Source organism: Oncorhynchus clarkii, chromosome 33, assembly GCF_045791955.1.
Source record: "Oncorhynchus clarkii lewisi isolate Uvic-CL-2024 chromosome 33, UVic_Ocla_1.0, whole genome shotgun sequence".
NCBI lineage: Eukaryota > Metazoa > Chordata > Actinopteri > Salmoniformes > Salmonidae > Oncorhynchus > Oncorhynchus clarkii.
In genome coordinates this window covers 23,301,246-23,320,076 of record NC_092179.1, presented here as the reverse complement: position 1 = coordinate 23,320,076, position 18,831 = coordinate 23,301,246, and the positions used below count along the sequence as shown (strand labels likewise).

Genomic DNA, 18,831 nt, shown 5'->3' with positions numbered 1-18,831 from the left:
CACCTATTCCACACTAACTTGACCAAATTCAAAACGGCATTCCTGCTCTTTCATTATTAGATCTTCAATGCACATATGTTGGTTTGATGTTTTAACTGACTAATGTTTGTATTCTTTACTGGTGAAATAGTCATTGAAATGATTTTTCTGTATCAAAAGGTTTTTGCTAAAATGGCCCATCAACATCAATGAACGATGTAGATTTAATTGGGTTTTCTGTCCATAATATAACTTAAGGTGGTCCAAAGTATTTTCCCATAGTTTTTAAATGTAATTTATCTTGTTTTAGTAATATTCTTATTCTTTTTTTCTTAAAAATAAATAAATAATTGAGTCACAATGTCTGACAGTATGTCAACCAATCAGCTGAGCAGCCTGAATTGTTTGTCACTTTTTTTCTTCATTTCTTTGGACCATACCATTTTTCAGTTCATCGACCCAGGGGGCTCTAACAGTTCTCAGTTTCTTAACAGGTACATAATTGGCAAGAATAATTTTACAAATACTCCCAAGTCCTGCATCTAGTTTCTCCTCCTTATACACACCAGGCCAACAAATGTTTTTCATCTTAAACAAGAGTCCTGAGAACATTTTGTAAGATCTGTTATAAATAACTTTAGACCCTGCCTTTGGTACTTCTGGCTTTTCTTGTTATTGCCATAATGTTATGGTCACTACAGCCAATGGGAACTGATATTGCTTTGGAGCCAAGCTCTGCAGCAGTGGTGAAGATCTGATCAATACTAGTGGATGTCACAGATCCAACACTATTGGTTTACACTCTAGTGATAACCTGGGTCATGTTACAGGCTTTAGTCACAGTAAGAAACTTCCTCTGGAGAGGACAACTAGATAACCAGTCAATGTTCAGGTCACCAAGCAAATTAATTTCTCTGTTAGCATCAGAGACCTTATCTGACACACATATTAGGCATGGTGTTGAAATAGTGTTCCATTTCCTCTCTCTCCTCTCTCCTGCTGTCTATTGATCTCTTCATTCTCTTTCTTTGGTCTATGTATCTAATTTCCTTCAGGCTTCTTGAAGTTGGCTGCATTGATTTCGGTCTTTTTCCTGGCAGTTTTCCTTGCCTTCCAGCTGCTGGAAATTAACATGGACTTCAATCTGGGGAATGTGTTTGGTGAGTTTGGTTACAGGTGTTTTCCAGTGTTGTAACTGTGCATATCAATCTATTGCCTGATCTTGCATGGAATTCCAAAAAGTAATCACTTAGTTTCAAAGGCTATTGTTTTGAATACATCTCTCAATAGATGGTATTAATAATCTTCACCAGGGATTCTAAATTTAGGCCTTCAGAAAAACCTTTGTCGTGTCTGCATGCGATACCCCTTAGTCTCTGGCTGAAGCTAAATTCACACACTACGGAGACGGAAGGTGTGTAGCGCAATGTTGTTTTTCGTCACAAAAGGGGTGGCTCCTTGTACGGCCGAATGCCAGAAAATATTACTTTTGTGCTACCTGGAAATTGAGACGCTTGGTATCATTCCTTCCGCAGTCGTGGGGGCAGTGTTGTCGCTCGGTATCATTCCTTCCGCAGCCGTGGGGCCAGTGTTGTCGCTCGGTATCATCCCTTCCGCAGCCGTGGGGCCAGTGTTGTCGCTCGGTTCCTTGTTCTGATCTACAGGTTATTCATCAAAGTAGCCTATTTTGTATTTGTAACCAAATATAATCTCTGCGACTGTTCAAATGCTAAACCAAACGACAAGAATCCACCCCCTGAAAATATTTAGTTTATTAGTAATAACCAGTGATTCCAGGCTATTGTGAAGTGGTAGAACCTGCTTTAGCCAACTAGCTAGCCATGTGCTTTTATCTGATATCTGAATGAGTACACAAGCAGGATATCAAACTGGGATAATGTTTTAGGTTGCACCGGCAAGTAGAAGAGTATTTGCTAGGGCATGTTTATAAATTAAAAAAAAAAAAAAGCTACATCTGATTGTACATGGAGATGTGATGCTAAAAGGCCTGGCCAGCTTGCTATGTTTTAGCCAGGCTACAGCCAGATTTAGTGCAAAGCTCAATGTTTTACATTTCTTAAATAAGGAACTCATGAGCTCACGGGCTAATGTCATAAAGACATCTGGAACTCGAGTCTAACTTGTCTGTTTCTGTCCCTCCACAACAGGGTCTATGCCTGTAGAGGAAGGCCGTAAGTATACTTCAATAACTTCTCCTGTTACATCACTTTAACCTGATTCCCTCAATCAATCAAGTTACATTTCTTCTTTTCTTTCCTCCCTGTGGTATATGAAAATCAGAACTGATCTTCTCTTAACAAACCATGGAAACACCTTACCATGTATGCTTAAGTGTTAGCTAAGTAGTTCATCTGTGTGTATTGTGTACTTACCACCTGGCCTTCATTGTGAATGTTTTGGTTCTTTAGCTGTTGAGTTCTATGTAAATAGTCTGGTTTGTGCGTGAGAGAGATTCAAGCTGTGTGTGTAATAGTAGACTGTGTTTGCAGGACCTAGATATGTACGTGTTCGCTGATATTGTGTGTTTTTGATGGGGGGGGATGCTAAAGTGTGTTGGTATTGTATACTCTGTTTGGAATTCCATTCACAGCTACCAGACTGGAACGCTACAAGTGTGGCCTCTCCAAGCCATGTCCCGAGGGACACTTCTCCTTTAAGATGGCCAGCGGAGCAGCCAGTGTTGTCGGTCCCAAAATCTGCCTGGAGGACAACATGTAAGAGACAAGATGGACCAATAATAACAGTACAACCAAAGGCCCACATCCCTCTCAACCCATAATAACAGTACAACCAAAGACCTACATCCCTCTCAACCCATAATAACAGTACAACCAAAGACCCACATCCCTCTCAACCCATATTAACAGTACAACCAAAACCCATAATAACAGTACAACCAAAGACCCACATCCTCAACCCATAATAACAGTACAACCAAAGACCCACATATAATAACAGTACAACCAAATACCCACATCCCTCTCAACCTATATTAACAGTACAACCAAAGACCCACATCCCTCTCAACCTATATTAACAGTACAACCAAAGACCCACATCCCTCTCAGCTGATACGCAGGGGCCTAATTAGAAACAAGTATTTTAAATAAGACACGTTTTATCCCCACCCCACCACCCACACACACACACACACACACACAAAATAACCTTGCACTTGACTTTTCCTACTTGCACTGACTTTGCTGATAACTACTTTCTATTTTGAAAGAATTTACAGCACTTACAATGACTTATGTAGTTGTCTCACTCTGCTAAATGACTAAAAGGTAAACATCTATTGCCAGGTAGAAATCTAGAGTGCAAGGCTGACACAATAGGATATTCTACAACACAATGATCCATGTCTGTTCTACAGGATGCATTTCTATTCTTATTTTATAGATTCCTAGACAGACTCGCGTAGACCGGTATTAACTATCTTGTAACTGAGGTGGAGATTCAATTTAAACATGCCTGAAGCAACCTGTTGACTGTTAACCCTCTATTTAATGAACTGTTGACTCTTGTGGCATTCTGCATCCGTGTTATTGAAATCCAATTCCTCAGGCATTGCTTCAAGGGAATCAAGTCTGGTTAGGAATAAGTCTTTTATTTTTGTGTCGACGCTATACGACCAGGGTGTGACAAGTCTCAGTGCAGTGGTACACGCCCGGGAACAAAGACAAGGATGGGACAAACCTAAACACAAAGTACCCAATAAAATACATGCAGGCTCACTGTCACATAATGCTTAATTTGTCCTTTCAGATTGATGAGTGGAGTCAAGAACAACGTGGGAAGAGGAATTAACATTGCCCTGGTTAACGGTAAACTAGCCTTGTCACTGCTACATGCCATAGACAAACAGTACTTCTCCTTGTAGTCAAATCAGATGTTTTACATGACTACATCTGTGAGTAATATGACAATTGAAAATGACATCTGGTGTGTGAAACATTTACTTTGTTCAGGGATTGGCAGCTCGAGTCCTTCGAGGATGTGTAGAATGTGTTAGATGCCATGCTGTTAGTGCTGGGCTGGAACAAAAGCCTGCATACAACATGGCCCTGGACTGTAGTTGCCCATCCCTGCCTTGGTTAACTACTTCAATACTAACTCGTCCATACCGCTGTTCATATACACTGAGTGCACAAAACATTAAGAACACCTTCCTAATATTGAGTTGCACCCCCCTTTTGCCCTCAGAAAAGCCTCAATTTGTCAGGGCATGTACTAATGTACTACTCTGAATGCACTATTCATGATAGGAGTTGGCCTGTGATCGTACATTAACTTGTCGTGAACAAGTTGTTTGTTCTCCACAGGAAAGACAGGGGACCTCATCAAGACAGACCACTTTGACATGTGGGCGGGAGGTGAGGCCTTAGTTTCAGTTAGATTTCCTGTGTTTCCGTGTCATGGAGTGCCTCTTGACTAGGCAGGCGGACCAGGCAAACCAGTCTTGTACCTGTGTATTTGTTGTGTGTGCAGATGTCAACACGCTCATCACATTCCTGAAGACTATTGAAGAAGGAACAGTAGTGATGATGGCCACGTTTGACGATTCGGCCTCCAAGTAGGTGTTCCGAACTGAAAAAAAGATACACATTCAGCATTTAACTTCTCCGTGAACTCTTAGATTATAATTTTAAGCTTAGGCAAATACTTCAGTTAAGTGTCTTGATCAATCTGTTTCGTTCCTCCAGGGACTGAATTGAACCCTTGTAGAATTGACAAATGACTATCACATAAATAAACCTGTTAACTGACTGCGGGGAAATGTAAATGAATTTCGCCCTAACTGCTGATATTAAAGGAGTCACCAATTACTGATGTATAACAATGGTGACTAAGAGCAAAGGTTAAAGTAAAGGAAAGAGTGGAAGGTAGAGATATTTAAGTCTACAGACTCTCAATGACATTCTAGCTGTGTATTCACTAGCAAACGGGGAGAAACTACCTGAACTTGTCCAATAAGAAACGTTTTATTTTTGTGTTGAAACATTTTGCTACGGTGTGCACAAATGAATACAACCCTGCTTTGTGGTCTACAGGCTGAATGACGAGTCCAGGAAGATGATTGGTGAACTTGGCAGTTCCAGCATCAGCACATTAGGCTTCAGGGACAACTGGATCTTTGTGGGAGGCAAAGGGATCAAGACCAAGAGTCCCTTTGAGCAGGTAACGTCAACCCCCCACATAAAAACACTGCACTATATAGGGAATAGGCTGCCATTTGGGATGCTACCATTGGGTCTAATCCAAAACCTCTGTCTCTGCCTCTACAGCACATAAAAAACCATGCCGAAACCAACAAGTACGAGGGCTGGCCCGAGGTGCTGGAGATGGAAGGCTGCATACCCCAAAGACAGGAGTGATCTTTTCACTTGATCCCTCGACCGTTCCCTTCATAGCCGACCCCTTCACGCCCTTGGTTGCGTCTCCCATTCTTCTCTTAAAATAGTGTACTTGCACACTTTCCTATGATGGCTCTAACAATGGTTGAACCTCCCTCCACCTAATGCTAACACCAACGCAGCCTTTGTATTTTAGAGACTGTCCCTCTGCATTGCAGCTGTCAATGTTTGCAGCAATCGTGTTTGACGTCAGGAAGCATCCTTGTTTGTGTCAAGGTATTGTCTATAAATAGAAAGAGGAATGGTATGGCAGAAATTCCTGTTATTGGTTATTCAGCGGAATGTACCAAGATCACTGTGAAATTTGTAAATAGAGCTACAAAAAAAGTATCAAACTTTTGAACATCCATATTGTAATATAACATCTTGGAAAGCTATATGGCTTAAGATCCTTGTTACTTAAGAGTGAATTTATATTATAGCTTTTTATCTTTAGTGATTGGTCTTTTAAATTGTTAGTTTTTGTGTGGTTTGGGAGTGGAATGAATGAGGAAGCGTGTAGCTAAAGCTTGTTAGTGGGGGTTTTGACTTGTGTGCATCTTCCTTGGATAGAATGAGAATTGTTGGTTTTGGATGGGGGTCATGTACCTAAGTGTTTTAGTAAAAATCTATAGATATTTTAGGGAAATATTTAGTTGGTTTTGCTGATTTGATAAATAAATCACTTGGGAATTTATTGGCACCTTGACAGCCTTGGAAAAACCATTCAAGAAATAGATTGATACAGTACAAAGATGACTAGGTTTTGATTTTGTGGCTAGATCTTACTTTCCCCAGTATCGCTGGTTTACTTTAAAGACTAACTGCATCACATCTCTTCCACTAAAGCTTTGATTACCTCATTGCGACTGACATTTTGGTTCTTATCATATAATGCAAGAACTGCCTAGGCTGAAGCTCATAGCTTTTAGCTGAGTTACTGCTGGCTTTTGCAACATTGCATCATGTCCCCCCTGGATCTTCTTCAGTGAGCGGTCTCAGTACCACTACCACTGTTCATTAGCTGTGGTCATATTAGCTACAATTCAACCCAGCTGTCATTTTGTCACACTTGAAATGGAGTAAGCTACATATATAACAAATAATACATTTGACGTTTTATTTAAAGAAGCAAGTCAATTAAGAACAAATTCTTATTTACAATGAAGGCCTACACCGGCCAAACCCAGATGACGCTGGGCCAATCATGTGACGCCCCATGGGAGTACCAATCAGGACCTGTTGTGATACCGTCTGGAATGGAACCAGGGTGTCTAGTGACTCCTCAAGCACTGAGATTCAGTGCCTTAGAGTGCTGCACCATTCGGGGACCCATGGATTGATTCAGTGGATTAATTCCTGTTCTGTGTGTGAAGTTGAATCCAGTGGGAGATTATTGCATATGCAGTTATGTCATGTGCTTTAACTACGGTAACACCTGGTGCTGAAAGTAGCACACGTTTCAATGTAAAACTCTTGTTGCCTAAAACATCTCAGCTCGGTCCCCTAGTTGGTTCAAAGGATATCTGTCTGTTTTTGGTCAAATGGCAGGAATACAATCCTGTTTCTGTTTGCTTTTAGGGCAGTACGTGTAACCTAACACAATGTGATTGTGGAGGCTATTCTGAAACCTGTTCCCTCCCATCCACTTGTCTATGGAGTCATTGTAATGAAGGATTTCTCCTTTTGTCTTGACATTGGCAAGATATTTAACACAATGAATGACATCCTCCACATTGCCTTTTTAATAAAGTTTTTTGGTTTCATTTGAAGACCTTGAGTGAAGTGAAAAGCCCAAATCGATACCCCATCGATGCCATTCCAAAAACAAGTGTGCCCTTCCTGCTCTTAATGGAATTCATCCCACCAATGTGCCTTGTCTGACTTACAAATCCATAGACAGTCTATGTAATATTTCCTATTTCTGCACCTCTACTAAAATTATTGATTCGTTAGTTATACATGCAAGGGAGTTAAATGGGAACAATTCTGATAATTGTGACTCATTTTGTTGCAATGTCTTACATCGGTGTCGTGAAACATTTCAAACAACTTACCATTCATGAGTATGATTAATAAAGCTCAACCTGTCTTCATTGTACATGTGACATCTATTTCTCTCACAATGCCTTGAACATCTTAAATCCTTTATGTTGGCAGATGAAGTTGACTTGATTTTAGGGAGGAAAGAAGGAGTACATCCGGTTTCTTCGCCTGTGGGGTCGTATGAGGGGGTGCCGAGGCATATTTCTGTCTGTAGTAAAGCCCTTTTGGGAGGAGAAACTAATTTTCATTGGCTGTGCCTGGCTCCACAGGACCCCTGCCCAGTCATGTGAAATCCATAGATTAGGGCCTAATGATTTTATTTCAATTGACTGAATTCCTTATGAACTTTAACTCAGTCAAATCTTTGAAATTGATACATGTTGCGTTTTATATTTTTGTTCGGTATAGTCATCTGCATCAATCTGGCTTGTCTTCAGGAGGTTGCATCATACTCAATGTTGCAGATGGAAATGGCATGAATAGATATAGCTCTTTGTTTTGTTACTGTGACACTGTCTGTTCTACATAGCCTAATGTTTCTAAACTAAGAACATTCCACAAGGTTGTGCTGCTAAATGTACTCGTTAAAACTCAAACGTTCATTAAAATATATAATAATTAAATACCCGTTGTATTCAGATTTTTAAAATGCTTTTCGGCGAAAGCATGAGAAGCTATTAAAAGGTGAAGGCGAGCAATAATTTACCACCTGGTTTTAATAAGAATTGCCCAAAATAATTTGTACTGGGTCCAACACGCAACGTCATGTTTAAAAATTATATAAGTTGCCTATATTCTTTGACAAAAAACTTCAACCTACTTTTATAACCCAACTTTAGGTATTTGCAAACGAATGCTGATTGGATGACAGCTGCGGTATATCAAACCATCTACCACGGGTATGACAAAACATTTTATTTTTACTGCTCTGAAACACACGCTCTGTTATATTGGTAACCAGTTTACTAACATGCATATAAGGCACCTCATGAAGTTCGAAAAAGGAGGGGGGGTAAAGAGGGTATATGGCCAATATACCACTAAGGGCTGTATCCAGGCACTCTGTGTCGTGTTTAAGAACAGCCCGTAGCTGATATTGGCCATATACCACATGCTTTCGGGGCTTATTGCTTAAATATATGACTATGGCTATTGTTGGCATGTATTTTGAATTCATACCTGTACACAATGCACATCACAACTACACACCTGTGTGGTTTCAACGCCAACAACGCTCTAATCAGATCACTTGCAGGTCATGCATTGCGCTCAACTGCCGTAAAAACAGTTTGTGTTTTCAAGTGTCATGTTGACATGCAAAAACATCGTAACTAGTAAATAATTAAAACAATACATTTGACAGTGAAAACAATGTACAAAGCAGAAGAATCACTGGTAAAATGCTAAATAAATTTCAACTGTAGGCATATGCCATTTTCTTGACAATTTGGGAGTGCCTTGTCTGGAGCCAGATATAGCTAAGAAAAGCCATACGTATATTGAGGATTAAGAAAAGCCATACATCGTAAGAAAAGCCATACGTATATTGTTAAGAAAAGCCATACGTATATTGTTAGGATCGCAAGAAAAGCCATACGTATATTGTTAGGATCGTAAGAAAAGCCATACGTATATTGTTAGGATCGTAAGAAAACCATGCATGAAACGTAAACGTAACATTTCATCTGTGAACGAACAAACAGCATGTTACGACTACGGAATAAACGGCCTGTGAGGAGTGATACGTGAACAAGCATAACGCAGTACAAAAAAAAGTAGACTAAACGGCCTGTGAGGAGTGATATGTGAACAAGCATAACGCAGTACAAAAAAAACTGGGAAACCAGAAAGAGAGAACTTGCACATTTTCAAGTTAAGTCTCCATTCTCTATTACTCCTCAGTTGAGTTGACTTCACATGTAGGAAGCTAATGTAATGGATGTGTTTGCCAGGGCAAGTCTAGATGGTGCTATCTGTATTATGTCTACAACGGTGAAGTTTCAGTCTGCTAGGTATCTATAGCATGGGCAAAATATTATTTTATAGAATATTTTAAAATGGATTTCATGAATTTAAATTAATTTGACATTATTTATATATGGATGATTATATATATGGATTTTGAAATTAGCAAGGGAGAGGTTAAACCTAGGCTAAATCTGGCATCCGCTTATTCCCACACTTTACAGTAACTCTGTTCCAGTGGTCTTAGGTAGTGTCTGTATAGGCTATCCCCTCCATCGTGACACTGCTACCCAATTCAAGAGGTTGTGAATTCCATGCTGCACCACAGCACCATGCGCCTTCGGGAAAGCACCGCTCAGACTCCGAAGATGCCCTTCTGGAGCCATGCAGCCATAGTCATTATACCCTAATATAGGCCTATTAGCCAAATAAAAGGCAGAGCATGCATGATGCGTGCAACTCATCATTCCAACATATTTGAACATTTAATTCATCCTTCATTCAGTTCAGTCAGTATGTCATCCATTCAGTCATTTGTCTGAGTTGCAATAGGAACTGAATCAAAGAGAATAGAACAGTCTTATCCATTTGTTTATTGTGTGTATCAAAATGAGATACATTCTCAAGTTCTTTAGCCTATCACTTTAATAATTCAATCTTAATTTAGGCCTACCCAAATACAAAAGAAGCCTTCAACTTGTAAGCATATAGCTTCTAAATAAATGTTAAACAAAATAGTTGAAGCACATGCAATAGCGGATAGGGGAAACAGATCTGGCAATAAGAATAGGCTGTAGATAGCCAAGGGGTCCCAAATGCTCAAGACTATTTCGCTCAGGACAGGTTATAGTCAATACTTAATATTTTGTTTTGTCTCATTTATTGTTACGGATATAGCCTCTGCGTGATAGGGTTGTGCGATGCAGATGGCTATAACAAGCCTACATACAGGGTGGAATTAAGCAAATACAACAGTCAAAATGCCTAATGTAAGGCCTACAGTCCGTGCTCCCAAATACTGGAAAAAGTGTGATTCATTCGGTTACATCAGTGGTTCCCAAACTTTTTATAGTCCCGTACCCCTTTTGCGGAATAGGCCTAAATCATATTAACTTTATATTTTTCAGCTCAGGCTGTTTTTCTAGACAAGGCTCTTCTGTGTCTTTAAAGTAATTTGCTGAAGGCCCAAGCCTATACTACGCCATCTACTGGTATAACGTCGTTATCCCGTACCCCTTCAAACATTCAACCTCCAGCTGCGTACCCCCTCTAGCTCCAGGATCAGCGCACTCTCAGATATTGTGTTTGCCAGACTGAGAAGAACTCCAACTTCTTAATCATAGCCTCAATTTTGTCCCACACATTGAATATAGTTGCAGAGAGTCCCTGTAATCCTAAATTCAGATCATTCAGGCAAGAAAAAACATCACCCAGATAGGCCAGTCGTGTGAGAAACTCATCATCATGCAAGTGGTCAGACAAGTGAAAATTATGGTCAGTAAAGAAAACTTTAAGATCGTCTCTCAATTAAAAAAAAAAAGTGTCAGTACTTTTCCCCTTGATAACCAGCGCACTTCTGTATGTTGTAAAATAGTTACATGGTCGCTGCCCATATCATTGCATAGTGTTGAAAATACACAAGAGTTCAGGGGCCTTGCTTTAACCAAGTAAACCATTTTCACTGTATTGTCCAAAACATCTTTCAAGCTGTCAGGCATTCCCTTGGCAGCAAGAGCCTCTCGGTGAATGCTGCAGTGTACCCAAGTGGCATCGGAAGCAACTGCTTGCACGCGCGTTACCAATCCACTATGTCTCCCTGTCATGGCTTTTGCTCCATCAGTACAGATACCAACACATCTTGACCACCAAAGTCCATTTGATGTCACAAAGCTGTCCAAAACAAAGCTGTCCAATATCCTCCCCTGTTGTCCTGATTTCCAGTGGTTTGCAGAAGAGGATGTCTTCCTTAATTGACCCCCCATAAACATAAAGGACATATACCAGGAGCTGTGCCAGGCCTTCCACGTCTGTTGACTCATCCAGATGTAACATATAGAATTCACTGGCGTGTATGCGAAGCAGTAATTGTTTCAAACATCTCCTGCCATGTCACTGATGTGTCGTGAAACAGTGTTGTTTGAGGAAGACGTTGTCTGTATAGTTTTCCCCCCCAGCATTGTCCCAGCCATATCTGCGGCAGCAGGCAGAATGAGTTCCTCCACAATAGTATGGGGCTCACCATATAAGACACTTTTAGCACCTTCTTATTAATGGTATATGTTGCTTTAATACATGTCTTACTCCTGAAAAGTCATTTTAATTCTCGCAAAAAAAAAACCTGCGGTTTATTTTTCAAATTGGCATGTTTTGTTTCTAAATGTCTGCGCCAGAATGAAGGTTTCATTGAGTTGTGAGATGGCTCTTCGGCTGCATCAGATTCACAACTGTCAGTGTCCATGCTAGCTGGGCTAACAACAAATGTAGAATTACTGATGCTAGCATTGGATGTGCTCATGGAAGCAGAACAACTTGTGTTGTCAACCGGTGCAGGTGTAGTACTGCTGGCAGTAGCAGCTGGTAGTAGCAGTACTACCAGTAGAGCTGGTATGTGTCTCTATGGACGCTGGCCTTACTTCATCAATCAATTCATCCATTTTCTAGAAAACGGAATGAGCAGCAGATACGTTTAGCTACATACGGACCGTTAGTGGAATTCCCGCGAGAGAGTAACGGTTAATGTGATTGGGCTACCTGTATTTGATGTTGTGATGTTATTTAGCTGAACACTAGATGGTTTCATTTTATTTTTGGTAGTGAAACGAGGCTACTCAGGCGAGAAGAAAACCTCACTCAAATGTATAGCCCCGTTGGAAAATATAAATGGACTGTTTGAAAATGTGAAAAAAAAAGAAAAAATATATATTTGGCGTACCTCCGATGGCATTCCAGTTTGGGAATACCTGCGTTACATGATCACTACAGTAGCCCCACGTGGCTATAAATAAATGATGTGATTATATGGCCATTAAATAACACATCATAGCATGGCATATTTAGATTGCGGAATAGGCCTAAATCATATTAACTTTATATTTTTCAGCTCAGGCTGTTTTTCTAGACAAGGCTCTTCTGTGTCTTTAAAGTAATTTGCTGAAGGCCCAAGCCTATACTACGCCATCTACTGGTATAACGTCGTTATCGAATGCCGTTCTACAACAAGCTCTAAACTTTTATTAGGGAAATTAAACCGGAAATTGCAAAGCAACTCTAAAGTCTGGGCTAGAGTTGCTTGATTGATCGTTCAGTTTATGTCCTTTGTAGATGCCACATCCCTGACAAAAGTTTGTACATATAAAAAAGATCTGTAAGCGAGTAAAGGGAGATGTAAAGTAATAATTGATTTTCATAGTTGTAATGTTTACAGATCTAATTTAACGGTTACTGCATGGCTTTTCATACTATCCTAACAATTTACATATGGGTTTTCTTATGATTCTAACAATATGTACGTTCAACCTATTGGCAGCTATCTGGCTCCATATTATGTTTTTCTCCCAATGTTTGTCACTGGTCAATCATAATAAAGTGTTGTTGCAAATAGGCATGTTTATTTTTTACATGCACAAAACTTAGCTAATGATATTGTTCAAGCTATGGTTGTTCAAGGTCGACATTTTTCCAGTTTGTTGCTCTCACTTGAAAAGCAAGGAGCAAATACTTGGCTTCTCTTGGACATTTTGACATGTTACGGGCCTGTGACTCACGTAGTGCTGAGCGATTAGTGCTTTCTGAGGTCGATTCGGTTTCGGTTCAATTATTGAAATCACGGGTTTCGATTATTTGGGTTGAATGCTGTGACACAGAATCAAACAATTAATAAAAGTCCCATGGTGGTAGTGAGTTTTGACTGCCCCTTACAGCTTATCACTTATTAACCATAATTATTCACATTACTTTAATAAAATATTTCAGTATTTCAAATATTTCAGTATTTCATATTACATTTGTTTTATTTGATGACTTATTTCATTCCAAGTCATCTCATCTCTATAGAACTGCTGCATATGCTGTCTAACAATCACTATTTTGTAGTTATTCAAAGTAAATGAGGCAGACTTTTATGACTGCTGAATACCAACTATAAACCACTTAGATAATGTATTTTCAGGTAGAGATACCTCGCGAAGCAACAGCTTTGCTCTATATATCCCCAATCGCGCATTCTTCTGCTTTTTCCGTAGCAGGCATAAAATAAACCCAGACCAGACAATGGAATATCGTCATTGTAGTTAATTACCACGTTTTATGCGCTAAACTATTTAGAATATTGACCTGTTGGAAACTACAACTCCCTACTACATCGCACAGTTCAGACTGGATCTGATTTGTCTCTTATTAGTTATTTAAAAAACGTGCGTCTCAGACCTTACAACTCGTTCAGGCAGTATTGTAAGACAGGGGGCGCCATTGACCTATTAACTACTTTCCTTGAGGCTCTGCTGTTGAGGTTGCTAAGCAGGCATAATCTGCACATGTCTAGTTTTATGGTGACGGAATATGTTTATTTCTGTATATGACTAGGCCTATGAGTGCCCCTGCGTTCGTCCTATTTAAGTGTATGATGCCATTTGCCACCAGTATGTTGTACACTGCCTATTGTAAACACGTAAGAAATGTACAGTTGGAAGTTTACATACTGTTAAATTGGAGTCATTAAAACTCGTTTTTCAACCACTCCACAAATTTCTTGTTAACAAACTATAGTTTTGGCAAGTCGGTTAGGACATCTAATTTGTGCATGACACAAGTCATTTTTCCAACAATTGTTTACAGACACAGATTATTTCACTGTCACAATTCCAGTGGGTCAGAAGTTTACATGCACTAAATTGACTGTGCCTTTAAACAGCTTGGAAAATTCCAGAAAATGAAGTCATGGCTTTAGAAGCTTCTGATAGGTTAATTGACATAATTTGAGTCAATTGGAGGTGTACCTGTGGATGTGTTTCAAGGCCTACCTTCAAACTCAGTGCCTCTTTGCCTGACATCATGGGAAAATCAAAAGAATTCAGCCAAGACTTCAAAAAAATAATTGGAGACCTCCACAAGTCTGGTTCATCCTTGGGAGCAATTTCCAAATGTCTGAGGGTACCACATTCATCTGTACAAACAATAGTATGCAAGTATAAACACCATGGGACCACGCAGCCGTCATACCGCTCAGGAAGGAGACGCATTCTGTCTCCTAGAGATGAACGTACTTTGGTGCGAAAAGTGCAAATCAATCCCAGGACAACAGCAAGGGACCTTGTGAAGATGCTGAAGGAAACCAGTATCTATGAAATGAGTCCTATATCGACATAGCCTAAAATGCCGCTCAGCAAGGAAGAAGCCAATGCTCCAAAACCGACATAATAAAGCCAGACTACGGTTTGCAAAAGCATGTGCAGGCAAGGAGGCCTACAAACCTGACTCAGTTACACCAGCTCTGTCAGGAGGAATGGGCCAAAAAAAAAAAAAAAAATACTGTGGGAAGCTTGTGGAAGGCTACCTGAAAAGTTTGACCCAAGTTAAACAATTTAAAGACAATGATACCAAATACTTATTGAGTGTATGTAAACTTCTGACCCACTGGGAATGTGATGAAATAAATAAAAGATGAAATAAATCATTCTCTCTACTATTATTCTGACATTTCACGTTCTTAAAATAAAGTGGTGATCCTAACTGACCCAATACCATTTTTACTAGGATTAAATGTATGGATTGTGAAAAGCTGAGTTTAAATGTATTTGGCTAAGGTGTATGTAAACTTCTGACTTCAACTGTATTTGCATGTCTTAAACCGCAGTGGATTCACTTAGCATGGTACCAGTATCGGGACACTACGATACCAGATTTTCCTAGGCAAAAAAAATAAAATAGGAAGAAAATTCAATTCTATGGTTCTTTATAACCTACTTTTGTAAAACATTGTGTCCTGTAGCTTGCAAAATAAACATGTGACTCCTGATCACAACATAAGACAGTTTTTTCCAACTCCATTGCCTCTTCTCTCCCCAAACTCTTAATACCACTCCTGTTTCTTTTATGCCACCCCTTCCACCTCTATCTACCCCATGACCCTTCTGCCATTTCCCCCTCTCCCTCAGACGTGACGCCCTCCAAAGCCCCTGATTCAGCCAGCTGTGTTTACGCTCCCTGTGTTTCTCTGGGAGATTCTGCTGACTTCTGCACAGCCACAGCTTATTCTCTCTCAGCCCCACATCAGATCAATGAGTGACCATGTCACTGTCAGGCAAGCACATGCCCGCTCTGCACTGCAACCGTAGCCTATAGGTTACACACAGGTCTATGTGTTTGAAGTAGGCTGGCAGATAACCCCATTTTCTCTTTGTTTTGCTGTTTTCCCCACTCAATGGGAAACCATGTGTTGTGTTTTGATCCTGGTTAGGCCCTACATCATTCCTGTAAGTTCCTTTCGGTTTTTTTCTGAGAAACCCAGGGTTTTAACAGAGTTAAACTAATTTCCCGCTAATCATTTCAGAGTGCTGCCCTCTTGGCACATGAAAATGGCTGACCTCTCTCTCTCTCCCCACACAACACACACACGTAAACACACACAAAAAGTTGCCTCTACTCTTATGCACAGAACAAAGATCTCATTGACGTCTGACATTTTGGTTTCCCAGTCAACTTTACCTAAACAACAGGGTCAGGAAGTTGAAGTGGCTCAGGGCCTGCTGAAAATAGTCCCATCCATCCCCCATCTCAGCATCTGCAGTTCTACTAGTAGAAACTGCCTCACTTCCTCTTTCGGTGCTCCCCCCTGCCTCACCAAGAAGAGGAACTGCAAGGGGAGATGGTCAGTGGTTAGACTGGAGAGAGTGCAGCAGGACATCATGTATTTGTATTAGAACAGGGACCGTCAATTAGATTTAACCACCAATGGTTGGGGGGCCAGAACATAAATACAAATCATTTGTAGACTGCAAAGCCCACACAGATATATTTGACTGAAATATAATAATTTAAAAACTTGCTTACATTTGTATACCATAACGTGTCTCTATGCGTGGGAATATTGGGAACAGATCTCCAAAATCACTTTCCTAGGGGGTTTTTACAGTCTTTTATGTCCAACAATGAAGATTAAAACATTTAAAAAATTGCTCAGAAAACTTGAGGGGCCCAAAAAAAACACTCACCAACTGCCAGTTGGTGAACCCTGTTTTAGAGGCTAGTGTCCACTGTCCTGTACTTAATAATTCCTGGAAACGACATCTGTGTGCATTTAGAGCAGGGCGATATGTAAAAAAAATCCACATTGTGATAAATTGCCTGAAATAATGCGCTAACGATGAATAGAACTATACATCTATAACAATGTGCACTGCAGTTTTATTTTATTGTATTATCCTTTAAAGTACTACTACTAGTTTGATGGTCGTAGCCATCATTTGTCCCATTAACCCATATTAGCAAACTTATTTCATTTCAAACTTCACATTTCTATAGTATAGGCTACTTATCATAATGAACGATATCAGCCAAATGCCTGCGATAAGTGATCGGTATGGTCGGTGTCAATCATTTTTGGTACATCTTCCCAGCTCTAGTGTGTGTGTGTGTGTGTGTGTGTGTGTGTGTGTGTGTGTGTGTGTGTGCGCCTGCCTCCCTGCGTGGAGAACAGAATGGTGCCTCAGACAAGGGTGTTACATTTAGTCCCCCATTGACTACAAGGTATTTTTACATTCATTATGGAACTCAGCAGTCACTTTCCACTTTCTTGGATGGCCTCCTTTCCTCTCGCTCTCTTTTCCTTCATGACAGCTAACAGATGAAAGGCTTGATGGATTCTCACCAGATGAATGTCACCTATCCAATGTTTTCAGAGCAGTGACAGAGAGTGGAGATTAAATGACAACCCGATTTGGGCATAGTGAATATCTGCCCATTTGCAAGTGAGTTAAAGATGCACTCTCAAACTTTTGTATAATTTCAGCCAGTAGTTTTGAAAGTGGTGCTCATGATCAAATTCTGTACTACATCATCAATTTTGTATATATGTTACGTCCTGCAAAAAACATTTTGTGGTGCAATTTGTATGATATGTTACGAATCCATTTGATGCTATAGGTTATGAATTTGTGGTGCTTAAGATCCTGGACTGCATCTTTAAATATAGACTCTAGTGATCGAGAGGGATTCCTAAGAGTTACTGATGACTGATGTATTTTGGAGGACAGAGTGGATGAGTTTCATTACCTCTGATCTATGTGGCATGACAGCGGCAAGACAATCATTTGTCCCATTTGTTTGCTTTTGAGACCATAATGGTGTTACTGTCCTGAATAAGTTGTGAGAGCAGAACTGGGAAGCAGTTTCTGGAAAGCAGTTTGGTCTTTCCCATAAATAGAACCGCGCCGGCCCTCGCCTCCCAAACCACGTGTAACAAACACAATACCCATAAATACCCATGGAGAAAACAGAAACGCTGAACGGTTTTCCTTCACATCGTGCCTTGTCATCACATCGTTTTCTTGGTCCCCATGTGCAACACAGGTTGGATTACGCTCCAGATCGATCTCCCTAGTGGCGGTTCTGCATTTGGGCCCCAAACAGTAACATTTCCTCAGCGTTGTGCCAACATTTCTACTAGTGTGTCATGTGTCGGGTTGTCTGGCCTTGGTGTCCATATGGGGAGGTCGAGTGAAGTACGTGCCTTGGAGGAGACATTGACAGTGATCGGTTTATTTGGATTGCTGGACTCAAAAACACATTTCATGGAAACACAGACCCCATGAAATGGTGTCACTTACTGACATATTCTCAGCCGGTCCTTAGCTCTACAAACAATCAGATTAGTTTTCCTGATCTTTTAAATTCCATTTTCCAGTGTATGTTTTGGTTGGTCCCAAGAGTTACAAAAGGTTTTAAGCCTATTTTCAGGGAGGGGGCTGCAGACGGGCTGTTATTAGTTGTGAACTCTCTTCCTGGAACTACTGGCTATAGCTTATAGTACAATATCTGTGTCTGCTATGATGTCTTCATCAGGAATCTAGGCTCACTCTTTCCTGTGCTACACTCCAGGGTCCTAATCATTTACATAGAGAGCCTGCTTCCCAGTTTTGGCCTGTTTGTTTCCATTTCATGCCTAGTGAATAAGACCCTGGTATTTAGACTAGCCTTATTCAGAGTGATGCATGCCAAGTTGTTATTGCCTGGAGCCCCTCATCCTTCTTTGCTTTAATATTGTGACAGTACACAGATCTCTTCTAATCAAAGATTTTCAATCCAGGAAGTTGAGGTAGCGCAGTCTGAGACCAGTCAACTTCTTTGGGATCGGTGTCCCTTCCACAGGACGGTTGAGCTAATGTAGGCTAATGCAACTATCAAGAGGTTGTAAGTAACAAGAAAATTT

At 40.3% G+C, this 18,831-nt stretch overlaps 1 protein-coding gene across 2 annotated transcripts in view; it reads left to right on the top strand.

Annotated features, from left to right (window-relative positions):
• The window catches only part of LOC139393229 (protein FAM3C-like), an 823,321-nt gene extending 815,824 nt beyond the window's left edge, over nt 1–7,497 (top strand). For both annotated transcript variants that reach the window (XM_071141680.1, XM_071141678.1), the window contains exons 3-10: nt 1,035–1,139; nt 2,148–2,171; nt 2,591–2,714; nt 3,769–3,827; nt 4,326–4,376; nt 4,492–4,576; nt 5,055–5,181; nt 5,289–7,497. In XM_071141680.1, the coding sequence (XP_070997781.1) occupies nt 1,035–1,139; nt 2,148–2,171; nt 2,591–2,714; nt 3,769–3,827; nt 4,326–4,376; nt 4,492–4,576; nt 5,055–5,181; nt 5,289–5,378 (665 nt within the window). In that variant the 3' untranslated portion in view covers nt 5,379–7,497. The remainder of the gene's footprint in view (nt 1–1,034; nt 1,140–2,147; nt 2,172–2,590; nt 2,715–3,768; nt 3,828–4,325; nt 4,377–4,491; nt 4,577–5,054; nt 5,182–5,288) is intronic.
• Nucleotides 7,498–18,831: the final 11,334 nt, after the last annotated feature.